Source organism: Palaemon carinicauda, chromosome 37, assembly GCF_036898095.1.
Source record: "Palaemon carinicauda isolate YSFRI2023 chromosome 37, ASM3689809v2, whole genome shotgun sequence".
In the NCBI taxonomy this organism is placed as follows: Eukaryota; Metazoa; Arthropoda; class Malacostraca; order Decapoda; family Palaemonidae; genus Palaemon; species Palaemon carinicauda.
Genome location: NC_090761.1, coordinates 25,777,044 through 25,797,314, shown reverse-complemented (window position 1 = coordinate 25,797,314; position 20,271 = coordinate 25,777,044). Strand labels below are relative to the sequence as shown.

General features: G+C 38.8%; 1 protein-coding gene across 2 annotated transcripts in view; it reads right to left on the bottom strand.

The window, feature by feature from the left end:
• The window catches only part of LOC137629041 (protein FRA10AC1 homolog), a 79,126-nt gene extending 60,009 nt beyond the window's left edge, over positions 1–19,117 (bottom strand). Inside the window, exons 1-3 of one of the 2 annotated variants that reach the window (XM_068360306.1) lie at positions 19,055–19,117; positions 2,102–2,207; positions 652–814 (exon numbers count right to left, since the gene is read on the bottom strand). In XM_068360306.1, coding sequence (XP_068216407.1) covers positions 652–814; positions 2,102–2,207; positions 19,055–19,102 — 317 coding nt within the window. In that variant the 5' untranslated portion in view covers positions 19,103–19,117. Of the gene's footprint in view, positions 1–651; positions 815–2,101; positions 2,208–16,735; positions 16,948–19,054 lie in introns of those variants that run through there. The other variant, XM_068360307.1, reaches the window with a different exon arrangement.
• Between the last annotated feature and the right edge of the window lie 1,154 nt (positions 19,118–20,271).

Below are 20,271 nucleotides of genomic sequence, written 5' to 3'. Positions count from 1 at the left end.
CTACCCCTCATCGATGAAACTTACAAGTCTATTTTTGCATCTAAAATTTGTTTCATTTCAATGAACCTTAAAGTTTTCATTTATTGATTTTTTTTAATTAATTTTGGAATATCTAAATATTAGTTTCTTAAAATTTTCACCACCATAGCCTTTATATTAAAGTGTAATTGTTCAAACATTGCAGTTCTGATGAGTCACAAGAAAAAAAAGAGAAAAAGGGGACTCAAAACACATATCGACAACATACAATAAATGGAGAAACGTAAGAGTAGTTTTCCAGAGAGAGACGCTGTCCTTGATTCTTATATGCCACAAGATGTATACAGTATATATATATATGTGTATGTATGTATATATATATATATATATATATATATATATATATATATATATATATATATATATATATATATATATATATATATATATACAGTATACATATATATATATATATATATATATATATATATATATATATATATATATGTTGTATAAATTTCATATTCGCTACACTATGAATGGCTCAAGTAATTAACAAAAACTTGCAGAATTCATTATTAACTTTTATAAGAAAAAACTACTGTAACTGATTTCTTACGTTACTAAACCCATGAGATCATAGACACTTCTGAAAACAATTTCCGTACTTACTTATCTCGTTGTAGCAACGAAGTGCTTCCGGGAAAATAAAGAACATAATGATTGATAAGTAACTTGTGACGTTCATAGGCAGTCAAATTGGACATCTGATATCTAAGCCTCTTTCCCTCTTCAGTGCTAGCGCCACTACTTAGCAGAGACTTGCATGGAAGCCCTGAAATACAAATACAGTTCACTTTTATAAAGTAGATATAATAAGAGAAAATTGTTCTGGAGAAAACAATAGTTGTTACTGCAAATGGATAACAAAAAAATATTAAAGGAAGTAAAGAAATTAAAAATGTCTACGTTATTAGTCATTCTGTTATTGGTAATGTCCACTTACTATCTGTCATTCTCATTATATGTCCTGCCATGTTCATTTATTTTTCTTACATGCTGTTAGAATATTTACTACTTTAACTTGCTCTCGTATCCATGTTGCTCTTTTTCTGTTTCTCAGTGTTAATCTCATCAATATCTTTCCATAGCTCTTTGAGTTGTAACTAGCTTATGTTCTAGGGTTTTAGTAAGGCTCCAAGTTTCAGATGCAAAAGTTAAATATTTTTCTTTTTACAAAAAGTGGCATTTTACATTCTAAAATCTCATTTGCCAAAAGTTCTCTATCTCATGCTTATCCTTTTAATTTTGGTCTTGTGTCTTGGGGAAATTCTTATTGTCTGTCCTAAATATGTATATTCATTAAAAGTCTCTAGAGGTTTGTCTATATTTGTTGCCTCTGCATTTTACTCACATTCATTTTCAGTCCTACATTTATGCTTTTTCTATTTAAATGTTCTATCATTTTTTGAAACTCCTCCAACAATTCACTAATATTAATTCCTACATTTTCCAAATTTAATTTTTTTTTTATTTCTTCTAGGTATGCTGTGAATAATTTAGGAGAGATGGGGTACCCTGTCTAACTCCTTTCTCAGAATTTTCTCCCTATCTTCTGTAATTTTAGGATTGCTGTACTTCCTATAAAGATATCTTCAAGTGTTCTAACAAAAAATTAGTCTATCCCTTGTCTTTGAGGGGCTTTCATTACTGCTGAAGTTTTTGACAGAATCAAAAGCTTTCTCATTGTCTATAACTTGAGCCAATTATAAAATTAGATATACTATGGTATTGCATATTGATTCTTATGATACTAATACAAACTTTTATATCAACTCAAACTTTTCCTAAGCTATTACCCAATCAATGATCTTTAACAGATAAATTGTTTGTCATCCAATGTAAAAAAAACAGTAACTATTAAAGAGGTATTCTCTTATTCTAAGTCAATTCTTTACCTTGCATTTCTGTCAAAATACTTATGGTAGTTTCCAATGACATTACTGTATACTGATTTGAAGAAAAATAGTCTTACTTTCTAGCATCTTCAAGATCCATATACAAGTAAAGATTAAATTAATCCAGTTGTCCTCGAATGAGGGAACTTTCTATAATACTGTACCTGACTTTTTGTGTTTTTCTTTGTTAAGAAATGCATGCCGTTCTCTCTGCTTATTGCGCAGCTTCTCGTCTTCTTCAAATGCCGAATCATACCCAGTAAGTGAATTCTGAAAAGAGAAAATAAGTTTCAGATACCTCCCTGGTTTAATAATAGTGAACTGCAACACCTGTGCATAAATTTAAGAAAAGTTTTCATTCACACTAAAAGTTATCTGAAGTTCTACTGTAAGTAACTATGAGGCAATTTTCTATTGATATATCACTGGTTAAAAGTCAATTTTTGCTAGTCAGGCATAAAATAAGTATGCATGTATGAAGTATCACAGTAATATTTATCATATTTTATGACTTTTCTAATCTTTTCCCTGTGCTGCAGAAGCCTTGGAAAATTAGTTAACACTGACATTAGAATTCCACTTGTCTGGAGTTAAAGATCCAATCAATAAACATGACTTTACAAGCAGAATTAATGATGGTAGTGGCCAAGTTAATTGCAAAATTGAGCAAAAAATATTTCTTATGAGGTTATCTCCTTATTTGATAAATATAGATATACCTAATTAGGGAATGTTATCAAAGGTCATACATAGCTGGAATAAAAGGATTCAAAACTAGCAAACTGAATTAAAAATTCAAATGGCGTAAGTACAGTAAATGCATAGATAAAAACCATCAACTTGAGAACTTTAAAATATGTGAGCCTTTTGTGCAATAAACCAAAATTGATTAAAAATGATATTTTGATTATAAAATAAATTTTTGAATATACTTACCCGGTGAATATATAGCTGCAACTCTGTTGCTCGACAGACAAACTCTACGGAAAAACTCGCCAGCGATCTCTACACAGGTTGCGGGTGTGCCCAACAGCGCCATCTGTCGACCAGATACCCAGCTCTTATGTAAACAAAGACTCAATTTTCTCCTCGTCCCACTGCGTCTCTATTGGGGAGGAAGGGAGGGTCATTTAATTTATATATTCACCGGGTAAGTATATTCAAAAATTTATTTTATAATCAAAATATCATTTTTAAATATTTAACTTAGCCGGTGAATATATAGCTGATTCACACCCAGGATGGTGGGTAGAGACCATTAATATATGTTTACATTTTATGAGCTAAGAGTTCTTTTATTTCATTTTAGAAGTTATCAAAATAACAAAAACAAAATAAATAGGTACCTGGTAAGGAAGTCGACTTGAACAATTACTCTGCCTTTTAAGTACGTCTTCCTTACGGAGCCTCGCGATCCTCTTAGGATGCTGATCGACCCCTAGGAGCTGAAGTATCAAGGGTTGCAACCCATACAACAGGACCTCATCAAACCCCTAATCTAGGCGCTCTCAAGAAATGACTTTGACCACCCGCCAAATCAACCAGGATGCGAAAGGCTTCTTAGCCTTCCGGACAACCCAAAAAACAACATTAAAAACATTTCAAGAGAAAGATTAAAAGGGTATGGAATTAGGGAATTGTAGTGGTTGAGCCCTCACCCACTACTGCACTCGCTGCTACGAATGGTCCCAGTGTGTAGCAGTCCTCGTAAAGAGACTGGACATCCTTTAGATAAAAAGACGCGAACACTGACTTGCTTCTCCAATAGGTTGCGTCCATTATACTTCGCAGAGATCTATTTTGCTTAAAGGCCACGGAAGTTGCAACAGCTCTAACTTCGTGTGCCCTCACCTTAAGCAAAGCTTGGTCTTCCTCACTCAGATGTGAATGAGCTTCTCGTATTAACAGTCTGATAAAGTAGGATAAAGCATTCTTTGACATAGGCAAAGATGGTTTCTTAACTGAACACCATAAAGCTTCAGATTGGCCTCGTAAAGGTTTAGTGCGCTTTAAATAGAACTTAAGAGCTCTCACAGGGCATAAGACTCTTTCTGGTTCATTGCCTACAATCTCCGATAAGCTGGGAATATCGAATGATTTAGGCCAAGGTCGAGAAGGCAGCTCATTTTTGGCTAGAAAACCAAGTTGTAGCGAACATGTGGCTTTTTCTGACGAAAATCCGATGTTCTTGCTGAAGGCATGAATCTCACTGACTCTTTTAGCTGAGGCTAAGCATACCAGGAAAAGTGTCTTTAAAGTGAGATTTTTCAGGGAGGCTGATTGTAGCGGCTCAAACCTGTCTGACATGAGGAATCTTAGTACCACGTCTAAATTCTAACCAGGTGTAACCAAACGACGCTCCTTAGTGGTCTCAAAAGACTTAAGGAGGTCTTGAAGATCTTTATTGTTGGAAAGATCTAAGCCTCTATGCCGGAAGACCGATGCCAACATGCTTCTGTAGCCCTTGATAGTGGGAGCTGAAAGGGATCGTCCTTTTCTCAGGTATAAGAGAAAGTCAGCTATCTGAGCTACAGAGGTACTGGTTGAGGATACAGAGACTGACTTGCACCAGTCTCGGAAGACTTCCCACTTCGATTGGTAGACTCTAAGGGTGGATGCTCTCCTTGCTCTAGCAATCGCACTGGCTGCCTCCTTCGAAAAGCCTCTAGCTCTTGAGAGTCTTTCGATAGTCTGAAGGCAGTCAGACGAAGAGCGAGGAGGCTTTGGTGTACCTTCTTGACGTGTGGCTGACGTAGGAGGTCCACCCTTAGAAGAAGACTTCTGGGAACGTCTACTAGCCATCGAAGTACCATCGAAGGAATCTTAGTACCACGTCTAAATTCTAACCAGGTGTAACCAAACGACGCTCCTTAGTGGTCTCAAAAGACTTAAGGAGGTCTTGAAGATCTTTATTGTTGGAAAGATCTAAGCCTCTATGCCGGAAGACCGATGCCAACATGCTTCTGTAGCCCTTGATAGTGGGAGCTGAAAGGGATCGTCCTTTTCTCAGGTATAAGAGAAAGTCAGCTATCTGAGCTACAGAGGTACTGGTTGAGGATACAGAGACTGACTTGCACCAGTCTCGGAAGACTTCCCACTTCGATTGGTAGACTCTAAGGGTGGATGCTCTCCTTGCTCTAGCAATCGCACTGGCTGCCTCCTTCGAAAAGCCTCTAGCTCTTGAGAGTCTTTCGATAGTCTGAAGGCAGTCAGACGAAGAGCGAGGAGGCTTTGGTGTACCTTCTTGACGTGTGGCTGACGTAGGAGGTCCACCCTTAGAAGAAGACTTCTGGGAACGTCTACTAGCCATCGAAGTACCTCGGTGAACCATTCTCTCGCGGGCCAGAGGGGAGCAACTAGCGTCAACCTTGTCCCTTCGTGAGAGGCGAACTTCTGCAGTACCTTGTTGACAATCTTGAACGGTGGGAATGCGTAGAGATCTAGATGTGACCAATCTAGGAGAAAGGCATCTATATGTATTGCTGCTGGGTCCGGGACTGGTGAGCAATAGATTGGAAGCCTCTTGGTCAGCGAGGTTGCAAAGAGATCTATGGTTGGTTGGCCCCAAGTGGCCCAAAGTCTCTTGCATACATCCTTGTGGAGGGTCCATTCTGTTGGAATTACTTGCCCTTTCCGACTGAGACAATCTGCTATGACATTCAAGTTGCCTTGGATGAACCTCGTTACTAGTGAGATGTCTTGACCTTTTGACCAGATGAGCAGGTCCCTTGCGATCTCGTACAACGTCAGTGAGTGGGTCCCTCCTTGCTTGGAGATGTATGCCAAGGCAGTGGTGTTGTCTGAGTTCACTTCCACCACTTTGCCTCGAAGGAGAGACCTGAAGCTTTTCAAGGCCAGATGTACTGCCAACAGCTCCTTGCAGTTGATATGCATGTTCCTCTGACTCGAGTTCCACAGTCCTGAGCATTCCCGACCGTCTAATGTCGCGCCCCAGCCCACGTCCGATGCGTCCGAGAAGAGAACGTGGTTGGGAGTCTGAACAGCCAGAGGAAGACCCTCTCTTAAGTTGATATTGTCCTTCCACCAAGTCAGACAAGACTTCATCTTTTCGGAAATCGGGATCGAGACCGCTTCTAGCGTCTTGTCCTTTTTCCAGTGAAAAGCTAGATGGTATTGAAGCGGACGGAGGTGTAGTCTTCCTAATGACACAAATTGTTCCAGGGATGATAGTGTCCCTACCAGACTCATCCACAGCCTGACTGAGCAGCGTTCTTTCTTCAGCATCTTCTGGATGAATAACAGGGCTTGACTTATTCTGGGGGCCGACGGAAAAGCCCGAAAAGCTAGACTGTGAATCTCCATCCCTAAATACACAATAGTTTGGGATGGGACCAGTTGCGACTTTTCCAAATTGACCAGGAGTCCCAATTCCTTGGTCAGATCTAGAGTCCACTTTAGATCCTTCAGACAGCGACGAGGCTCGGATGTCCGATAAATGGAGGAATTTGGCAACATTCCTCATCAGCCTCGTAAACACGAGAGGAGCTGTGCTTAGGCCAAAGCACAGGGCCCGAAACTGGTAGACCACCTTTTCGAAAACGAATCTCAGAAAGGGTTGGGAGTCTGGGTGGATGGGGACGTGGAAGTAGGCGTCCCTTAGGTCTAAAGAGACCATCCAGTCTTCCCTTCTGACCGCTGCTAAGACTGACTTTGTGGTCTCCATGGAGAACTTCGTCTTTGTGACAAAGACATTCAGAGCACTGACGTCTAGCACTGGCCTCCACCCTCCTGTCTTCTTTAAAAACCAAGAAGAGGCGGTTGTAGAATCCCGGAGATTGAAGGTCCGAGACTTTGACCACCGCTCCCTTCTCTAGCAAAAGAGACACTTCCCGTTTCAAGGCTCGTCTCTTTTCTTCCTCTCTGTACCTGGGAGAGAGATCGATGGGAGACGTTGCTAGAGGGGGTTTTCGTACAAAAGGAATCTTGTACCCCTCTCTGAGCAACTTCACAGATTGTGCATCTGCGCCTCTCTTCTCCCAGGCCTGCCAGAAGTTCTTGAGTCTGGCTCCCACTGCTGTCTGAAGTTGAGGGCAGTCAGACTCTGCCCTTAAAGGACTTGGATCCTTTCTTCTTCCCTCGCTTCCCTTCGGCACGAGCACCTCCTCTGCTGGAGGCTCTGCCACGAAAGGGCGGAATAAAGCGAGACGCTGGAGTGTCCATCCTTGGTCTAGCTGACAATGTAGGCAAAGGGGGAGCTTTGCGAGCTGAGGACGCAACAAGATCGTGAGTGTCCTTCTGCACTAACGAAGCGGCTATTTCCTTTATCAGGACTTCTGGAAATAGGCACTTGGAAAGAGGAGCAAAGAGAAGCTCAGATCTCTGGCACGGTGTAACTCCAGCAGAAAGGAATGAGCAGAGAGATTCTCGCTTTTTCAGGACTCCGGACACAAAGGATGCAGCAAGCTCATTAGACCCATCACGGACGGCCTTGTCCATGCAGGACATAATGAGCAAAGAAGTCTCTTTATCTGTCGAAGAGATCTTCCTGCTTAGGGCTCCTAGACACCAGTCTAAGAAGTTAAAAACTTCAAAAGCCCTAAAGATTCCTTTCAAAAGGTGGTCCAGGTCCGATGATGACCAACAAATCTTTGAGCGTCTCATGGCAAGGCGGCGGGGAGAGTCTACAAGACTTGAGAAGTCGCCCTGGGCAGAGGCAGGAACTCCCAAGCCGAGAACTTCTCCCGTGGCATACCAGACGCTCGATCTAGAAGAGAGTCTAGCAGGGGGAAAAGCAAATGCTGTCTTCCCTAAACTCTTCTTGGACTCTAACCAGTCTCCTATCACCCGCAAAGCTCTCTTGGACGAGCGTGCGAGGACGAGTCTAGTAAAGGCAGGTGCGGTAGAAGGCATGCCTAAAACAAACTCTGAAGGCGGAGAACGAGGAGCCACAGAAACAAACTGGTCAGGAAACAGCTCTTTGAAAATAGCCAAAACTTTTCTAAAGTCCAAAGAGGGTTGAGTAGACTTAGGCTCGTCCAATTCTGATTGTTGTTCATCTTGATGTGCAGCAACATCATCATCAGAAAGTTCCTCATCCGACAACTGATGAGGAAACGGCAACGGAGTGGGTAACGGCTGGTTCGCTGAGTCCGGTCGCACTGGTGCATGCGTGACTGAGCCGGACGCAACGTCATGGAAGTGCTGCACAGTCTGTGAGCTGTCAACAACCATGGTAGCGCGAGGACGCACAGCGTCTACCCGAGACTGTCTAGACTGACTGGGTTGCGCAGTGGAAACCACACTGGGTTGCGGAGGTTGACTCACCGCGTCAAAACAAGGCAACTCTGATGGTTGTTGAACATCCAGAATGTCAAAGCCAACCTCCGTGCGTCGCTTAACGTCAACATGCGGCTGGCAGCCCACACTGGAACGCATGGGTGGAGGAACTCTCTCAACTGGTGTACGTGAGAAGGTTACCTCAGCGTCCACAGGACGCACAACCGATCGCTTGGAGGGTTGTAGGCTAGGTACTGCACTAGCTGGTACGGCAGCAACCTTCTCCGCATGAAAGTCCTGCATCAGAGACGTAAGCTTAGACTGCATGTCTTGCAGTAAAGACCACTTAGGGTCTACGGGAGCAGGTGCGGCGACAGACGGTGTTAGTGTCTGAAGCGGTACCGCTTTGCCTCTCTTAGGCGGTGAGCAGTCATCGGATGACGGCAACGAGTCCGAACTGACCCAGTGGCTACAACCGGGCCGTTGGACTTGTCCTGAAGGGACCGATTTACGCTTTAACGGTCGCGAGACCTTGGTCCAAAGTTTCTTGCGAGAAACACCTTCAGACGACGAGGTATAAATGGGCTCTCTCGTCTTAGGTAGGTAGGGGCGATCTTGGGGAGATACGCCCGATACCACGGAGGGAACGTCTGTTCGCTGATTAAAGCCTCTCGAACCCATGCGTCGTACGACATTGCTTCTCCCCTGGACTTGGGAGCTTGCAAGAGGTCCCGGACTAGGAGGACGACAGGCACGAACAGACGAACCCTCAAGCGCAACACTGTCCACAACACTATCACTTGGCACTTTAGCACTTCCCACTGCACTTTGGCACTTAAGCTCCTTAACATCCGCCATGAGCTGATTGCGGTCACTTGCAAGGGACTCAACTCTCTCACCCAGAGCCTGGATGGCACGCATCATGTCAGCCATCGATGGTTCCTGAGTGCTAGGAGGGGGGTTAGGAACAACCACTACAGGGGAAGGAATAGGTTGTGGGGCATGAGGAGAGGATACATCAATAGATTGAGAAGAACTTCTCCTAACTCTATCTCTCTCTAGCCTACGTGTGTACTTTTGAAATTCGATAAAATCGAATTCCGAAAGGCCAACGCACTCCTCACACCGATCTTCCAATTGACAGGTTTTACCCCGACAATTGGAACAAACAGTGTGAGGGTCGATAGAAGCCTTTGGAAGACGCCTAGAACAGTCCCTAGCATTGCATTTCCTAAATTTGGGAACTTGTGAAGGGTCAGCCATTTTGAATTGGTCAAGGGAAAATTCCAAAAAACGATCTAAGTCATCAACAAAGAATCCGATACAAAAAAAGAGTTCAAGGATTTGTTTGAAGAAAAACCCTGCACAGCAAAAGCTCAAAACCAGAATATAGTACTTCACCAATTAGATGTGAAAAACTCCAGTTTAGCAACAGCGAGTAAAGTACGTCTTGTCGACACGTCGACAGAGAGAAAATTGAGTCTTTGTTTACATAAGAGCTGGGTATCTGGTCGACAGATGGCGCTGTTGGGCACACCCGCAACCTGTGTAGCGATCGCTGGCGAGTTTTTCCGTAGAGTTTGTCTGTCGAGCAACAGAGTTGCAGCTATATATTCACCGGCTAAGTTAAATATTTAAAATGACAAATTTGGAATAATTTGAGTTTTTCCAAACTATACAAACCTGGCACCCTCTACAAAGGAGTATTATTTTGGTGATAGCTGGAACCAGCGGTTAAAGCTTTTACGAGGTGCAACTACCCTCCGCTAGTTAGCAGAAGGGGTAGCGCTCACATCAGCACTAGTAAACAACCAGTATATGTAGCTTCATGTTTATATAGTTAGGAAAAATGCAAATTATTCCAAATTTGTCATCTGTTCTGGCACTATATACAAACCTTAAGCTCTTTACGTAGGAGACTTACTCCACGGTGGGTGTAAGTCTTCAAACCAACTGGCTGGTGATGGTCCCAGGGTGACACTTTGTTCTTCGCACGAGCTGTTTAAAGAGCACCCTGACACTTCCGGTTTCTTATAGGATGATGCCCCAGACAATTGGTGCTAGGTGTAGAATTTAGCAATGTGACTTGACCAGGTAAGCATAATTTTGGAGCTTAACTCTTCACTTAACCTAGACATTGCATGACTCGACCTCACTTAGATAACAGGAGCATAACAAATATATTAACATATATCAAGCTACAAAAAGGGCATTGCCACCCTATGCAGTCAGAGGAGGTCAGCTTGCAGAGTTCCTCGGATGCTGAACCCCAAGAGATGGGAGGGTGAAATAGGAAATGATCAGTCACTAAAAATAATTCATCCTAAACTTGCTCGCAGGTAACATCTGCCCTTTACTGACTGCAACTTGTCCTACAAGGGAATTGAGGTGTTATTGACCATGTTTTATGCAGCCAACAGAGAACCTAAGGTAAATGTATTCAAGTTCCTGGGGGTTATGTCTTACAGGTAGTGAGTAGTGAGTAGTGAATGTTGTTTGTTGTTTCAACAAGCCCACTTGTAAAAACCTGCGTCAAAGAGAGGTTCTTTTGAATGCCCAGGATGTGCTGACACCCCTGATGTTGTGAGCACGGGGACGACGACTGGGAGGTGAGGAGCCTGGTTGTTTGGCTCTCTTGATTACCTGTCTGATCCAGGAAGAGTTCTTTGTAATCTTCCTCTTGATTCTCCCCATGTTCACAAAGTCTGCTGATCTGAGGGCAGCCTCAGTGCCCTCACAGGGCAGAGTAACAGTTGGTCTGGGTCATCTGTTTTCAGGGTTAAGTCCCAATCTGATCCTTGACAAAGAGATTTGTATGGTGCTCCTTTCAGTGAGTGTAATATTTTCACTACTTTCCAAGGTGGTGGTCTAACTCCCAACAGAGGGCAGATACATTCAAAATTCATATAATGAGAGACGATTCTATGAAGGAGGAAATGTTAACTTCAATAAGTTTAAAATCAAGGCTTAATGCCAAAAGATAGCCTTTCACTACCAACACCAAACATTGTTTTTCCTCCCTGAGGTATACTGAAAACTTTGCTAACATTGGAATAGTGGCACTAAGAGGAGGGATACCTCATCCACAACACCAACAATGAAAGACATACCACTTTTCCTGATATAGTGAGGCAAGACAACTCCCGGAGGTATCCAGCCATTCTCTTTCCAACTGGTCTCGAAAAGCCTTTCTTTGCGAGGTGTTGCTGGATAACCTCCATGCGTGACGATGAAAGAATGGAATCACTTAACGGAAGATCTCCACGTGTGGTTGTCTGAGTAGATCAGGAAGTGGAAGAAGCTCTCTTGGTGCCATCTGTGAGCAGATGCCTAAGGACCGAGAACCATTCTGTATGTTGCCATAACGGAGTTACTAGGGTCATCGAGAGATCTTGTGATGTCCTGATTTTGTTTAGAAGCCTCCTTATTAGGCAGAAGGGAGTGAATGCGTAGATGTCCATTCTGTCCCACAGATATTGGAAGGGATCTTGCCTGACTGCCTGGGGATCTGGTACCGATTTAGGGACATTGCAAACAGCTTAATTGTCAGCAAACCCCACAGTCAAAACTTTGTTGGCTAACTGTTATTTCAAAGACCATTCAGAGCCTAGACTTTTATGCATTCCCTGTGTTCTGTCTGATTTGTCAGATCTTGAACAGAAACTGAACATCCCATGGTTTCAGAGCAATACTAGTAACCCCAAGGTGGCCAACAGCAGAGTGGTATCCAGACCTGCTTGCACGTCAATCACACATAAGAAAGTTCCATGAAGCAGTGCATTGCCTGTTGCTTCACTGCTGGAGACTATCCAGCATCTCCTCAGACAAAGAGGCTTCTTGGGATCATCTGCGAAACAACTTTCCTTATACCTCAAGAAGTTATCCATAGCAGTTTTCCAAGCCAATTAGAAAATCTGTGATTGGTGTGGAAGGGGGAAACGACTCCACTCACATTTATTCATGTTGTTGTAATTAATCAAGACATTTGGTGTCAAGTTTGTTGATTTGAGAATTGGAGATATTGATTAGTTTAATTAGTTTAGATCGATATTAGTTTTATTTCACAATTTTGACAGAGTGAAATATGGTGCTTTCACTGTAACATAAGTGAGTATTCCATAACATAGAATTATTGCTGACATAGAACCTTACTGTAGGTTCTAGAGCCTTCAAATATGCTCTCCTAGATTGCATAACAAGATCCTAATAGACACCTGAAGAACTGAACATATCAAGACTCAAGAAATTGGAGACTTTCCTATTTACGAAACGCTATGATGCGATGGATTTGACAATTAGCATAGATTACACTGTATGATACTCTAAATACCTAAGAATGTATATAACAAACAAATCTTGTAGGTCCTGCAGGGCACAGTACTTTTTTTGTTTGTGATAGCACCAAGAAAACAGCCCTTTATGTAAAGTAAATAAATAGCAAGTGAAGCAAAGCTCAATATTATTATTACTTGCTAAGCTACAACCCTAGTTGGAAAAGCAGAATGCTATAAGCCCGAGGGCTCCAACAGGGAAAATAGCCCAGTCAGGAAAGGAAATAAGGAAACTACAAGAAAAGTAATTAACAAAAAAAATATTTTATGAACAATAACAACATTAAAATAAATATTTCCTATATAAACTAAAAAAAACTTGAAAAAAAAAACACGAAGAAGAGAAATAGGATAGAATAGTGTGCCTGAGTACACTCTCAAGCAAGAAAACTCTACCCCAAGATAGTGAAAGATAATACCATGGTACAGAGGCTATGGCACTACCCAAGACCAGAGAACAATGGCTGATTTTGGAGTGCCCTCTCCTAGAAGAGCTGCTTACCATAGTTAAAGAATCTCTTCTTCCCTTACCAAGAGGAAAGTGGCCACTGAACAATTACTGTACAGTAGTACAAAAGACATGACTACGATGGACTCCCTAAAAATGGGAAGGAAAATTCCTGTCTTCTATGGGTCCGAAAGGCCTGGGGTGTCGTTCTACAAGCGTTCCAAAACCAGCTTCCAGAAGGGAAGCCAGTCAGGAAGCAAACACAGGGTTACGATTTGCCTTGCGGTAAGTTAAGGATACGGACTAAGGGAACTGCCATGGCATGTAGCCACCTAATTGGTAAGGATACGAGTCCTAGGTTCCGTTAGGAAGGGAACCTTAGGGTAGGTCATGACCTTGTCTTTGATTATTTTTTGAAATGTTGTTTTAAGTCATAACTTGAAGAATTTCAAAGCATTATTACCGTTTCAGCCAAATTTGGATATCTATTATTTTTCTACTTATTTTATATTTTTGAGATGATTCGAATGAAAAAGTTCAGTAAACCTTCCTCAAATTAAGGGTTATGAAATTTTTGCCCATAATTGATAATAATTGATAATTAACATACAAATACAAGCCCACGGGGCTATCGCACATAGCAAAACATAGTCCGCTTGCCAGAACATAGGAACATTGGGATAATGTTTAATCGTGAGCGAAGTAAACATAAGGCAGAGCAAAAACCAATAATTCCTTAGCTCAATTAAGTAACAAGGTATTTGTAATAATAGTATGATGAAGACTGCTACCAATGACTCGACTCCATAGGAAAAGGGATGGAAAATCCCGTTTTCTATGTCTCTGGATGTCTGGTCAATAAAAACTGCAGTGTTTTCACCGTGTTTCATTACTATCATTCAATTTTCATTAAGGTAACTTTTTTTATTTTGATGATTGGTGTGTTCTCTTATTATGCCCATTTTCTGTATTCACCTACCCAAAAACCATGCTTTCCCCCCTGTGGAACTCCATTATTATAGTTACAGTGAACCCTCGTTTATCGCGGTAGATAGGTTCCAGACCCGGCCGCGATAGGTGAAAATCCGCGAAGTAGTGACAGCATATTTACCTATTTATTTAACATGTATATTCAGACTTTTAAAACCTTCCCTTGTACGTAGTACTGTTAACAAACTACCCTTTAATGTACAGAACACTTAATGCATGTACTAACGTACCCTAAACTAAAACAAGCACAAATATTAAGGGCGACTTTATATCATGCGTTTCCTAAACACGCCAAAAAGCCCGATAAAAAATGGCAACCAATGTTTTGTTTACGTTTATCTCTGATTATAATGAAGAAACAAACGCATTTACACATCTGTGTATAGGTTAGTTTCTGCATCGATTATATTGATTATTCAGTACAGTATGTTGATTTGGTTATTACTAATGTTTTAATTAATTTTTCTTAGGACTTCCAAATGAAATTTTTTTCTTTATGACGCCGCCTGAAACGACGGCGTCATAAAGTACGCTCAGTAAACAAACTAAGGAATTTAACGCGCATGATGAAAGTGATAAATAATGATATTACAGTAAAAGCTTTAATAAAATATGTTATTACAAATATTATTTACCGTATCTATATAAAATCATACATACGTAGCAAAGCAGGAAAACAATCTACGAGAGAGAGAGAGAGAGAGAGAGAGAGAGAGAGAGAGAGAGAGTGTGTTGTTTTACATACGTAAATGTAAATTTTAAACAAAAAAAAAATAGCCCCATTTCATATAAAATAGATTACAAATATTTTACTTTATCATATTACAGTAGTCTGTATAATACTGTAAAGTTCAGTGCAGTATGTTGTTGTTAAAGTCGTGGCGATGAAATTCTCACGAAACAAAAACACGCCATTTGAGTACAACAGCTGATTCTCTCTCTCTCTCTCTCTCTCTCTCTCTCTCTCTCTCTCTCTCTCTCTCTCTCTCTCTCTCTCTCTCTTCGTGTTATACAATACTTACATTTAGATGAAGAAGCTAAAATTAGTTTTCTTAGTGTCAATTAAATACGAAACGAAATAATTAGGCCGAGTCTACATCCATTTCAATCATAGCTAAAAATACGGCATCCGATTTCATCAGCAAACCACTATTTTTTGGGAAATATCATTTTATTCTAGAAAATTGCCACTCCTTAAATAGTTAATTGCACATTAAGAAAGCGTGTACTTTTGTTTTTAAATTTCGGGTTTGTTTTAAAAATCGAGTATTGTTGACTTCTTTTTTTTTTTTTACTTTTGGCTGTGATTAGATCAGCTGTCATCTAGCTGCCGCTCTTGAGTGTGTACGAATACACTAACAAAGTATCATTTATACCATTTCTTAACTTATTCAAACCGTCTACAGTATACAGTTGATATTACATAAGCACCAATGTGTTATAACCTATCAAAATTTTTTGTTTATTACATTTAAACCCCCCTCTCTCTCTCTCTCTCTCTCTCTCTCTACCTCTACCTCTCTCTCTCTCTCTCTCTCTGTGGGCTACTTTTCACTACCTCCCATTCCTTACCTCTCTCTATCTCTCTAACAAATGATATCTTTGTTGCTCCTCAAAGTTTCATTTATATTGAAAATCAATCACGATTCAATTTTTCTTACTTTCTCCAATCTCGCACCATCGGTCACTTCGCGGGATTTTCGATATTTCTGGAAAATCCGCGATATATGTATATACATGGGTTATGAAAAAAATCCGCGAAGTGGTGAATCCGCGATGGTCGAACCGCGAAGTAGCGAGGGTTCACTGTATTAAGGAGGCGTCCTGTAACTCTAAATCTTCTTATTTGCAGCAGAAATAAAGTTCAAATTTGTTCAAAACACACTATTACACTACTTGGGATAAAACAAATATATTTTCAGAGACTTTGTATATCAGCGGCCAGTTCCTACCGCGTGGATTGAAAATGGACATCAACCAACAAATTCTCCCCCCAACCTAACCTACAAGCCACGTCCTTACCTATTTACCTAACAAGGGACTAACGCCCCCTGCGACTCCCCCTTACACTGCCGTATTCTAAGTCAACCGTAATAATACATACAGGTGGCCGCTATCATGCATACACCCCATATTTTCATATAGGATACCTGAGTAGGGTCAAAAATGTAATTTTACCCATTCTAAAACTTTCATAAGTTGAACGGAACGGATTTCCGCGTAATTATTTTTATCAAAACAGTTTAAAGTACTAATAAATGAACTAGGAGCCTGTGTATATCAGCAGCCAGTTCCTCACACGTTCATTAAAATATACATCAACTAACCTATACTTTCCCCCCTAACCTAACCTGCAAACCGTGCCCTTACCTAATTACCTAACGGGAGGGGGGTCTAAAGCCTCCCTGCGACCCCCCTTACACTGCCGTATTCTGAGTTAGCATTAATCAAACATACAGGTGGCCGCTATCATACATACACCCCATGAACTACTTGCTATAGTAATTATTTACCAAAATTTTATATACTGAGCCAGTCCATCCCAAAACAACTACAAAGGCTACAAAGGAGGTTCCTGTGACAGCTGTTATGACAAAAGGAGCAAAAAGGCGATATTTTTTTTCATTACAATCCGTAGGAACTTCGTTAAATGTGGTTTCCGACATTAGTAAATGGAACCAAAATAATGTATTTGCAAAGTTCTATCAAATTATGCTAGTTTTAAAATCCTAACGAACTTGGTACTATTCTAAAATAAAACCAAATAATCTTGCTAAGTAGTTTACACTTACCTTGAGAGACATGTTGGCAATGGGTTATAGTAATCCACTAGTAAATGGCCGACATAAAAGATCACTATAACCAGGAATTATTCAGTAAATTCAAACTAATTTTGCCGAATTCATATCACAAATTCATAACTTTCTTAACATTAATAAATGTTTACGTCAAATACGTTTAGGTTCAGATTCAGGGTCAAGACCGTCAAGCTCTTCATGTGTTGGTGTTGCTGCCTTTACATCGGCACCTCCATAGTGTTCTTTATTCTATTTTATTTCATTTACCCTTTTTTCAGTATTTGATATATATATATATATATATATATATATATATATATATATATATATATATATATATATATATATATATATATATGTGTGTGTGTGTGTATATATATAAATATATATATATATATATATATATATATATATATATATATATATATATATATATATATATATATATATATATATATATGTATATATATATATATATATATATATATATATATATATATATATATATATATATATATATATATATACACACACACATCATACATACACACACACACACACACACATATATATATATATATATATATATATATATATATATATATATATATATATATATATATATATATATATATATATATATATATATATATATATATATATACATCATATACACACACACACACACACATATATATATATATATATATATATATATATATATATATATATATATATATATATATATATATATATATATACATCATATACACACACACACATATATATATATATATATATATATATATATATATATATATATATATATATATAATTTATTTTTTATTCCTTCATCCTTATATAAAAAATCGATTATTTTCTTCGTTATAGATTAAAGTGATTCCACATGCTCAATTAATTGCATAGAATCATTGCGGATATTGGCAAATTTACTATTTCTATTGTTTTAGGCAAACCTTTGAATGTGTGTGTGTAGAAAGTGAATAAAGTAAAACATAGCTAGAATTATGTTTAAATTTGGTCCATATGCCTTGTGGATACAGTAAAGTGTTTCAATAAACTGCGCTTGAAAGATTCTATTAAAGAATTGAAAAAGGTGGCTATGAAAATAGCTCTTTAACTATGTTAAGCAGCTCTTCTAGTAGAAGGACACTCCAAAATCAGACCATCGTTCTCTAGCCTTGGGTAGTGCCATAGCCTTCCCCTGTCTTGGGTTAGAGTGAATAGAAGTATTTTTGCTTCTTTTTACTGCCAACTTGTACTATTATTGGAAGTCAAATTATAATTTTGTATACTTTGTAATGTACTCTCATACCCTGAAAGGGGTCGCTAAAGTTAATAAAAATCCTTAAAATTCCTAAATCCTTAAAATCCTAGTTCTCTTGTTTGAGGGTACAGTCAGGCACACTATTCTATCTTATTTCTCTTCCTCTTGTTTTTCTTTTTTTATTTTTCATAGTTTATATAGGATATATTTATTTTAATGCTACTGTTCTTAAAATATTTTTTTTTCTTTTTTTTTCTTTCCTCACTGGGGATATTTTCCTTGTTGGAGCCCCTGGGCGTATAGCATCCTGCTTTTCCAACTAGGGTTGTAGCTTAGCAAGCAAGTATTAATAATAATAGGATAATAAGAAATGTGTATGAACAACCTGCAAGTAGGCTACACCATATTGGGGCACCCTTGCATAAACAAGAATAGGGCAAGTGTCTTGCAGAATAGAATATAGAAAAATGATCTTCCATATCATAATAACTTTTGATGAAAAGAGACTTGTAAGAGAGATAATTAAGGAACATTTGAAGAACCCTTATGCAAAGTGCTGGAGTAGCGATATTGAAGAAATTTTGTTGTGAATATGGGATGGAAATGGAAAAAATAAGTTGGGGGAAACAGACCCTAAAAAAGAGTTTAAAAAAAGACATAGAAACGATAGAAGAAACTATTCAAGAAAAGAAGAAAGAGATAAAAAAAATTAAAGTTTATAGAAGGAAATGGCCCATAGCTTATATCAGAGAAATTTATATGGATAGGGCAACCCTTGTAATGAAGGCAAGGTTAAACATGCTCAAGCTAAATGAAAATTTCAGGGGAAAATACACAGATGATGTGTATGATCTATTCAAAGAAGAAAATAACACAGAACATTTAATTTCATGTCCAAAATTAAAAAAAGTTAATGGAACAAGACATAAGCGTAGGTATATGTTGCAAACTCCTAGAACGGGACTGGTTACACACATAAGTAGGGCAATGCGTATGAAAGAAGAATTAAAAAATATCAAACTTACCATAATAGGTTTCCAAAAGTGATGATAGCAAGGTATCTGTGGTATCATCCCAAATGAATTCAGGGTAGAAAGATATGAAATTAATTATCAATATTTTCATTAAAAATGCTAAAGGTACAAATAAAGAGAGCTCAATTTACAGTAATAAGTATAAGCTTAGAAGCTTTGCACACATGTTATGTGAAAAAGTGCCAGCAAACTTATTTTGCAAAATGAGCAGTTAAAAACCAGGAAATTTCTTTTGTTGCGAAATGCAAACTGTCCACAATTTATACTATGCACTCTCGTGATACTCCGTGTTCTACTCCTGTTTTGTTGACATTTTCAGTAATTTTATTAGGCAAAAATTATTTTCAGCTTTTCTAATATATTTAACGAGTATTCAGCTATTCAATATTATAACCACGATTTTGATGTAGTTTTAAGACACGATAAGATTTAAAGTGGAAAAGCATCGAGGGAAAATAATTCATTATAAAAACGCTTAAAATTATATTTCAATGCGTCAAGTTTTATTCAATACAAAAACTATTCTTCTTCTTTGTCTTCAGTTTTTTGCATTTCTTTGTATTATTTTCATATTATGAGAACAAATTCCTTATTGCACTTTTTATTTATCCATTGTTTCAGATTTGCCATTAAAATTGATAATTATAGTTAAAAACATTAAAGCACAATACTAGCATGTTTGGCATTCTTTAACTAGGTCATTTTTTTTTCCTTTTGCAAAAAATCCTTCCATGGAATCCATGCTTTGAATGGTCTTCCTTGCATCTACTTATATTTCTTTCACTGATGCCCGGCTAGCCATTCCTCGTTTATTAAGTTGTAAATTCACAGTAATGTTTTTTTCTTTTTTGTCCTCATCTCCAAGAAGTATTATCAAAAGAGGCCTTTGGCATTATTCTATACTGTATTGGCTTTTTCAATATCAATACCACCCCAGTATTCAGGCATTACACCTAGCATGGAATAGTAGCCTACACCCCAACTGAAAGTGCTGAATAATAATTAAAGTTAAGAAAATAATGCAAGAGTATGAGGGGGAGCTGTACTGTATGGGTTAAGGTGTCCTTCAGCAGCACAGATAAAAATGTAAGAGATACTTATAATCGTCTGTTTACAACAAAAATATTTTAGATTTAAAGTTTGTTTAACTAAAAAATCTTTGGTATAAAATGGTTAGAGACATGACAAACTTATAACAGAGTTCATAT